General features: G+C 42.1%; 1 protein-coding gene across 1 annotated transcript in view; it reads left to right on the top strand.

Annotated features, from left to right (window-relative positions):
- Positions 1-3367: 3367 nt before the first annotated feature.
- LOC112979244 (1-aminocyclopropane-1-carboxylate synthase-like protein 1) overlaps positions 3368-9729 on the top strand; it is a 28894-nt gene continuing 22532 nt past the window's right edge. The window contains exon 1 of the mRNA XM_064512758.1: positions 3368-3534. Within this exon, the coding sequence (XP_064368828.1) occupies positions 3384-3534 (151 nt within the window). The 5' untranslated portion in view covers positions 3368-3383. The remainder of the gene's footprint in view (positions 3535-9729) is intronic.

The raw sequence follows: 9729 nt of genomic DNA, 5'->3' as shown, positions 1-9729 counted from the left end.
TTAGGACATTGAGGCTCCTACAGTTGTCCTTTCTCTGTGTCAGGGCAAAATAGCACCAACCCTAGTTTAGACATTTCCAGGCAGAAAATGGCAGGCTTCCATGTGCTGCCTTTTTTGCTGAAGTGGGTATTTTGAATTTCTCTGGATTAGCATTCCTATCACAATATAACTTAATTGTGAGGAAACTGAAAAAATTATCAGCACCAATTTATGCCTCTCTGACAACTACCCCTGCAGCAATTCATTTACATTCCTGTTTTCTAGAAGGAGTATGGCTACAGTGATGTCTTAGTTTCACAGAAAATAACGGTTAAATTTACAGTTCCCCAAAAGAACATCACATATTGACTCAAAGTCTATGAAAGCGCTGTTGGTTAGGAGACCTTTGAAAAGAAAACAGATCCTTTTGCTTCTGACATCTTGACTCTTGCCTGAGGCAGCAGTGATCAAGCTCTCACCTGATGCTGCTCAGTGGCAGATCTTAATCTTGGTCTTAGTGGGCAGTTCTTTTCAGCCCAGAAACCATCATCACAGCTGCCATCTTGTTGACTATATCAGAAAAAATAATGAAGGTGGAAGGAGACATGGAGTTAATTCCCTTCTAATCTGTAGATGAAGGGTTGAATCCTCTTCCACTTGCCTTAAACACACTGGTTTAAGTAAAACACATGATTTTATTATTAAAGTAAACCCATTAGCTCAGGGTCCTCCTTTGGTAGACTTCTTAAGTTTCTCCTCTAATTATTGTGTTTTTTTGTGAGATGCAAAGGGACTTTTACAGAAATCATTTGCTGTGGTTAACTGCAGACCGAATCTCTGAATCCAGCATCAGCCAACTTTGGGGAAAAGTCTAGTGAGATACAGTCATGCAGAAACTAGAATTCCTATGAATGGGGCCAAATGCAACTGGAAGATTTACCATTAAAGCCAACACACTGTTACCTGCTTTTTACCACTTGTCTTGTTGGCAGGTTTGAGATTGTGCTGGAACATACAGCTTTTTCTCATTCTTTTATGTGTATCATTTTCTCCTCTTCCCCTGTGACCATCTCTGATATTTGTGTTCGAGCTAAAGCTGGACACAGCAGGAGAAATATTTGGGTTCCCCCTCCTCCTCCCCTCTGATCTCTCATTGCTTATTTATGTCTGCAAATGTTTTGTTTTATTTGATGTACATTTGCCAGAGAAATGCTGGGCCCAGCTCCAGGCAGTCTCATTTCCCTCTTCCATCTTGAGACATTCCAGAGCTAAACAGCATGAGCTTGCACAGCTAAATATTTAGGAGAAAGCAATGAAGCAGGGTCACAAGAAAGCTCTGAATATCCCTCAGAACAATATGAGGTTATCTGGAAGGTGCAGCAAAAGATGTATCATGCCCTTGCTATGAAAACTCTTGGAGCAGCTGGAAAAGGCCTATACTTAAACTACATCCATTGAGATCAACATATTATCTCAGCTAAATCTCATATCAGAGCTAAAGTACCACCCTACACAAGTCACTTCCAACCCCAAACCACCAAACCATCACACCGTGATGGAGATTTCTCAAAGTGGAAGGGTCCCAGACCCCTCTTTGTCCAGCACAGATCAACTTTTTTCACTGAAGAGCAGGTTCTTTGTTTTTCTTTAGCACTTGCCTCATATAATCTTTAAGTACTTGCTATGGACAAGGATGGAAATTGTGGCAAAGCATGCTTCACTTGGAGTACAAGCCCTGTATTGGTCATCTTTGTTGAGGAAAATTTGACCTACTACAATGAGTTCTGAATCTGGCACCAGAGATGTTATCTGCAAGGTTTTGTGATGTTTCTAATTCTCTCTCGGAAGTTCTCTCTTGGAAGCTACCGGTTATCACTTTGTAACAACCTGTAGGAGTGATGGTCTTCATCAGGCAGACATCTAGGAGCAGTAACACATTACACCATTGCAGCTGACTTTGCCAGAGTTTGTGAACCAGAGCACAATGTCTGAAAAAGGTACCAGAGGTTTGGAATAGCTTCTGGACATTGGCGCTTGTATGAATCCAGCTCCAAACCTTCAGATTGGACATATCCATGAAAGCAGATTTCTTCTCTACTGCCACATGCCCTGGACATGATGGCAATGGGTGAACTGAAAGGAAATGGGATTCTGGAGAAAGAGGGCCAAATTATTCTCAGTGATGCTGGAATAACTCCACTGATCTCATGGAAACTACTTGATGTCTACATCAACAAGACAAGACAAACACTGGCTGCTTGCATACACTTATGCTACCTGGTAGTGACTAGGGCATGTTAAGTCTTCCAGTTGCCTCTTGCCTGTCATAAAGGTTTTTAACACCTCTCTAGTCAAATAGGGGTAACATGGTGTTTGATCAATTGCCTGTTAGATGGCACAAGGCCTTGAAATGCTTTGGGAGAGCAGAGGACAAACACCACACACCTGCTTCCATCCTCTGCCCAAGGCACACACTCAGTAAAATCAAACACCCCCTCTCTATTTTTTTCTATGTTACAAGCGAGTATTAAAACAGGGCAACTAGTTACACAGCCATGCAATATCTTTGCACCAGCGTAGGCCCAGCATTTTACTCTTCTGCTTGTCAGACTTAGATGAAACTTCTGAAACCTGTTCATATGTGAATAAATATTCCCCCTCAATGCAAAACAGAAAAAGGGAGAGAGTGAAAGCTAAGCCAGCAACCTGGCTGAAGGCAAATGGGAAGGAAAGTAAATCAGCTCTGGGTTGCCAAAGTCTGGATTTTTATATCAACCTTGTGATTGTTTTCACTTTTCTTAATGCCCCAGCTCCATGGAAATATCAGTGTTTGTTTATTTATTTTTAAATAACACATTCCTAGCTCTTGTGATTACAGTTTAAGCTAGAAGACATAGAGTCTAAATTCACTAACAACCTGAAAAAACACCAAGTTTATTGTTATTACTAAAAGACTGGAGCTTTAAAGCAAGTCTCCTGACTGTGAGGAAGTCAAGATGACTATTTTTGAATGTTTGATACTCAATATCCTGAAAATAAAATCTTTGGTGGAAAACAGATGATAGTTTTAAATTCTAGTTTTATTAATCAGAATGGGGGATATAAGGGTCTCAGAGAATGACACTTTTGTGTGTATTAATATACACATATCCCACTTAACTGAGCAGTTGATGGGAACTTTATGTTGCCTATGTTACTAAATGAGAATAAGGACCTGAGTAGCATCTATGAAACCTGCTAGTAAAACTTGTTGCCTTCCTCCCTTCTTGCAAATTGTTCTGTAAATAACTACGGTTGTTTTCAGACCAGGCGTTAGACCTTGACCACTTAATCCCTGGTTCACCTGTGCTTTTTCCCCAGCATTATTTTGGGAGCATCTGGTGCTTTCTCCACGTGGGACAGGCATGTGGCTTGTATCGGCGTTTGGGAGGGAGACAGCAGTGATCTCTCACTCTTCCATAAAGGTTTGGAGCATAGGACAACATGGCGAAGAAGTGACTCCTGCTTTGGCCCAAGAGGTGCTCCATGCTGGTGCCTTCTTCTCCTGGAGGACATGTAAGTGATGTACAATCTCTCTCCTGGGTACCAAGCAACCAGTGCCCTTTAGCAGAACTCCTACCTCAAATGTTTGGGATGCAAATGAGATCTGGAGTGGTTTAAAACTGACTACTACTAATTAAAACAGATCAATACTAGCTTAGACTCTGATGCTTTCTGAAAGAGGTATCTTTCTGTCTGCAGACATGGGAGATTGCAGAGTGCTAACCAGGAAAGCTGGTTTGGAGAGCCAGAAAGCTCTCTGAACAAAATTATTGCTCTGATTTCTCTGTTTTTGCACATTTGAATTTAGTGAAGTTTAAGGAATTTCATGGGGATAAAGTGAATAAAATCCCATCCATCAGACTAAAGCAGCCTGGGTGCAGGCAGAACACACTTCCATGTATGCTGCCTTTGCTTGCCAAAATATTCCTAGCTCCCAATTGGGAGGGAAAGGTTTCCTTGTGGGCCTGTTTCAGTTCTTGGTCTCCAGGCCAGCAACAGTTTTACTGCTTTTTCTGTGAGGTATTCACCATTCCTAAATAGCTGGTTTAAAATATAAGAAAATTCCTTCATAAAAGCTACCATAATTATGGTCACTTCTGAACCAAAGCAGTTTTGTGTTTCAGTCAAACAGAAACACAGGAAAGCAGAGAAAAGAAAGATGGTGATAACACACACATTTCAAATGAGAGGGTTATGTGTGTAGTCTTTGGTGATTACTCTCCTTGGTCTGTTGCAATGTATCCAAAAACTGTGGGGGAGAATGGCTGAAGGGACATGAATTAAGTTTAGCCAGTAAGATATCTTTTTAAGGGTAGATTCAAACTTAGGTTAAGTTAAAGCAAGGTCTCTTGAGGATGAGGAAAGTGCTCCTGGAGCATACAGTCAGATGATGACAGGAGAGACTGAAAGGCAGAGAAATTGGGAAGGTGATGTGAAGGCTTTTGTTTGCAAGTCTTTGATAGCACTCCAGGTCAGATCATGTTTTCTCTCTCCCACCTGTCCTCGATTTACAAAGGATGGTGTCTGCTACAACAGACTTAGTTATAGACACCTGACTCAAGTTCAAGCCAAGCAGCTCATGTCTTTAATACTGGTGCTCTTCATTTCCTTTCCTGTGCCAGATGATCCTGGCCATGCTCCAGGAGTCTGGACAGGAGATTGGAGTGAAGCCGGCCTCTGCTCAGTTTCTGCCGAGCAACTCCCATGGCACAAAAAGCAGCCCCCTTTCTGAAGTCTTGCCCAATGCACTGAAGATTAAAACAGAGACTGAAAAACATTTTCATCTCTAGCAGTGACCCACCAGTTTCAAACTGTGCAACAATGGCAGGACAGCATGGGGAAAGTTTCCACTTGCAACAGAGCATGACACACCTCTTCTGGATGTATGCAGGGGCATGAGTACCCTGACTCGGTTTACTGGCACTGCATTTACTTACTATATTTAAAAATTACTTACAAAAACAGAGCAGGTTCTTTTGCTGCCACCATCTACCATATTTGGAAAATGATGTAAACATGTCAGCACTGGAGACTGGCTTTCAGCAGACTGGAGGGCCCTTGCAAAGGATGCTGGGCCTCAACTTGCCAGAGCACTGGCACTGGGAAGAGGGGTCTCAAGTAGTCCCTCAAACTCTGAAATGTGAATTTGCTTGTGATAGTCTAATATTAGGAGGTGATCACTACAGAATCCCTCTAGTCTTTGCAAAACTGAATTTAAGGGATGGCAAACTTCATCAGCATTGGAATTCTTCATCTAAATATCATTGACGCTTGGACCAGTGAGCAGCCGAACAGCCTTTCACTTGAAAGTCCAGAAAGATTTTCTTAAATGTGTTTGGAACCTTTTGCAAAGTTCTTTAGAATTAATCATTATTTAATAACAGCTCAGCAAACAGTTAAAATGACTGAACACAGTACAGTCTGAACTGAGATTGAGTTCTCAAGGAAAAGGTTTGCCAAAAAACTGCAGGAAAAAAGCTGTATTTTTACTTAAGGAAATACAAACTCTGCCAGCCTATGAGGAACCAGATTTTCAGAAATTTCCAGCCATAGCTGTGATTTCTGAATGCTCTCCTACACCTCAGAAGGATCATACCTGATGATTGATAACCTGTACACTTGCTGCTCTTTAAATACTGCAAGGCACATGACCTTAGCCAAGGGCAGAAGGACATGTCCCCTGATTGGGAAAAGCCTGCAAGGGGGGTGTGATTCTCACACATGCTTTTCTGGGAGCTCCTTGATGCAATCTGAGTCTAGTGAACACACCTGACAAAGTAAACAAATATGAAAAAGAGCACTTCCTCAGCTTTTTTTGCCTGAGTTATAACAGGAGCTGTGCTTAGGATCCTATGGCAAAATCTTACTGATTGTCTGCCAGCCTATTTCTATTTCTGCTAGCAAAGTCCACAGGTAAGAGCAAAATCTTTGTATCTTCCTCTGACCACTTTTTGCTTCAGCTGTAAGCTGTGGGGAAATATTTGTGTAGCTGAGGTTGTTTTAGACAACAGGTCTAGCTCATTTCTGAGATACCCTAGATCTGGATGAACTATGCTGTTGCAGTTAGAGCTCTGAACTTGCAGAAGAGAGCCAGAGTCTTTTGTTGGTACCTCTCTGCTTGTTCTTTTTGGCAAGTGAACGAATCTCTCTGTGCCTCTCTTTCTCAGCTGTAAACTGGGAGCAAACTGTATGGCTGTGCTGTAAAGTTATAGTCATGAATACTTGTAAGCTACTTGCCTATTATAGAGTAGAAAACAAGGTTAAGATGGCCAACAGCTATACTTTTAAGAGCCATTTCTTCCCTCAGTTAACTTTTTTGGAACTGGACAAGTATAATGGGATGACTGCCAGTTGACTCACCATTATCTGGCTGGTAGGGGAGAATACCTTGGATATTGCGATGGAGGAGCTGCCCACCATACCACCCCAGCTCAAGACCATCAAGTCTAATTAGCTTAGTGCCAACTAGCTGGGTGGGTCGGCACCACTGACATGCTTTGCTTGCTAATTGTTGCTGCTCAGGCGAATCTGGGGTGAGGTGGGAGTGAGAAGAAACAGTGAGTCTGGCAGAGATAATGAGGTTGGACCACGTGTTGTGCAAATGTGGTGGTCCTGCTTTGAGAAGCAGCTTGGCTCAGGAAGAGCGCTGGAGATAACAGAGCCCTGATGGATCAGAGTTTGCTTTGTGCAGCACCACTTGGGTCCCCATACACACAGCACCTTAGGGGTACACAGCCAGTAATGGGGTTTATTGGTTTGGGCTCAGGCCTGGTCCTGCTGGTTCCTGATGGCACACGCTAGCACTCCTGAAGGACAGAGAAAACTGCTTCATGGGCTGGATTTTGACTCCTGCCCACCAACTTATGATCCTTATTTTAGATAGGAATGGGAATTCCTGCTGCTTATACCAGGCTTGGATTTAATGCAACTGGAATAGGCTTTAAAAGTATGCAGGGAAAGAATACGGCAAAATCCCTTTTACAGGCAATACTATTGAATTCACTGAAGAAAGGTGTCCAATTTCTCCCCAGAATGGGCTGTTTGTAGGAATATGAACTATCACATATAATAACAGTAATGTAAAACATCAGTTATTCTATAAGCAATGGAACTAATGAAGCATGGTTTCCACAAATGTTGGCCTCGCGTTCCCTGATCTCTCCTTCTCCCCATTATGTACTCTCAGGTCCTTCCTAGGTCTTCTGGCTGGTTTGGTAGACAGAAGGCATGTGGAGTATCTTCTTATAGAGGAACCTGAGCAGCCTGCCCCTGCCCCTCCCACGCCATCTCCTAAATTAAGCTGGTGGAAAAACTGCTGGAAAGGGGAAAGTTATAAATACACAACAAGCTTGTTCAAAACTCTGCTTAGGCACTGCTTAGATACACATCCTCCAATTCACTGAACTTGACGACATCCAGTATTTAGGGAATAACGTCTGATACAGTTGCAGAAGTTTTAGGAATTATTTCTGAGAAATCACAGAAAATGGATGAGATTCTGAAATGTAGGAAAAGGGCACATAATAGTATCAGTCTTTGAAGAAAGGAGAGAAGGAAAGAGGTGATGGAAACTGGATACCAGTCACCCCAGTTCCTGGAAAAAGTGGAACAAATGATCTGTGCGTAAGCATCTAGAAGATAACAAGGTGATAAGCCACAGGCGTACAGGCCTGTCAAGAAATCCTCTCAGAGCACCCTGTCCTCTTTTTTTTCCTGACAGAGTAGCCAACTAGTGAAGAAACAGGAGATGTCCTATATTCTGAGTTCAGTAAGGTTTTCAACACTCTTTCACACACTACTTTTATAAGCAAGCTAAGGACATATGCCCTGGGTGAAATGAGTGGAGTGCGGGTATATAGCCCCATGGAAAAGCCTATGCACAGAGTGCTGCTTGGGGGCTCACTGTCAAACCAAGGAAGAGAGCAATAAGGGTGAATGCAGGTCCCCCCTAGGTCAGTCCATGGTGTCATTAATGACTTTGTAGCTGGAATAGAGATGATTCTTATCAGGTCTGATGATGGGATCGTGCTGGAGGGGTTACAAGCACAGGTTGAGAATTCAAAGTGGTCTTTGCAAATGGGAGGAACAGATGGAAAAATATTCAACTATGACAAGCACAAAATAGGAATGAACAGTCAGCTGTACAGATACAAGGTAGGGAACAGCTTGCAACACTGCCATTTGGTAGGGAAGGTTTTAGTGGCTATAATGGATCACAAAAATGAATGTGTTTCAACAATGCCATGCTACTGTTAAGAGGCCAGCATATCCTAGGTCAAATAAATATGAATATAATCTCCAAAGCAATCTCTTTTCTCTGCTTAGCACTGGCATGGCTTTGGCTGGAGTATTATGCCTAATTGTGGATCCCAGATTTCCCAGCAGCTATAGATTGGTTGAAGAGTATTGAGAGAAGAAAAACAAAAATAATCAGAAGTCTAGAGAACAAACACTGTAAGAAAGGATTTTTAAGTTTGTGGAAAAGACTGTATGCTAACATCTCAAAGACTGCTGTAAAAGAAAGATAATAAATGTTTTTCCATGACCTTGGTAGATAGGACCAGAGATCTTCCTTACAGCTTGTATCCCTCCTGCCACAATATAAGTTAGACATTAGGAAACTCTTACCATGGCAAATACAGGGAAGAACTAAAAGGAATAGGTTGCTTAGGGTGGCTGTGGAGTCTCTTACCAGAAATTTTAAAGACTTAGTTAAACAAGTATCTTTCAGGAAATATGTCATAGCAGTGCTGTCATAGCTTCAGATATAAATAAAGGGAGAGAACAGCAGACACCCAGCTAGTAGAACTGCAGAATACAGAAAAATCTTTGAGCACATAAGCTCCTCTTTCAGTCTCAAGCCATTGGTAATCTGGTTTCCGTATGGACTAGGCAATGTCACCTCCAGTCCGTCCCAGGCAAATAGCAGAGAAGGGAGGAGGAAATCTTCAATAAGAAAAGAGATACTTAGCAGCGCTTTTAAATACAAAGGTAGCAAAAGCATCTGCAAACTGTTGTTGACTATTTCTGCCTTATTTCATTTTTCAAAACAGTAATGGTGGGTTGTATAACTGTAATTGTAAGAGGATCTTCTCCCCTGCTGCAATTTAAGTGTCTAGGGCCGCGGCCTTCAAAGGGATTTCAGGTTCAATTTCTGTGTCCATGTGGGAAACTGTAAGGGTTTGGAGTCTTGGCAGAACTCACTTATATCCCAGCCAGTTCCATGTCTCTCTCCCTAACCCATTTTTTTCCATCTATACGCTACTCTGAAAAGAATACAGACTCTTAGCAGCATTGCCAAATATCTACTTAACAGTATCATATGGTTGTGGTATTCTGACTTCTGTTGATATCTCATTTCCAGAGGGTCAATGTGGTTATTTGAATTTAAATGATAGCATAGAACTTCTTTACTTAGAAACTTATTCTAGGCAGCACAAAAAACTCCATCGTTCACTCCCCTGTACAGCCAAATGGCAATGATTTCCCAACCTGTTTTCAGGAAGCTGGCATAGAAATAATATTTAAAAACTGGTATTTCTTTTCTGAGCCACACCAAGTCCTGATAAATCAAGCATGGCTTGGCTGGATGCGTCTCCGAAGAATTGTACAATTCAGGCAGCTAGTGTTACGCAGTTCAGCAGGACCGATGCTGTCCCACAGAGCCTCAGGCTATTTCCTGAGTGTGCTGGTAGTTACATAAGGACA

This window comes from Dromaius novaehollandiae, chromosome 5 (genome assembly GCF_036370855.1).
Source record: "Dromaius novaehollandiae isolate bDroNov1 chromosome 5, bDroNov1.hap1, whole genome shotgun sequence".
NCBI classification, from domain to species: domain Eukaryota; kingdom Metazoa; phylum Chordata; class Aves; order Casuariiformes; family Dromaiidae; genus Dromaius; species Dromaius novaehollandiae.
Note: the sequence above shows the minus strand (reverse complement) of the source record. Positions and strands in the feature narration are given on the sequence as shown.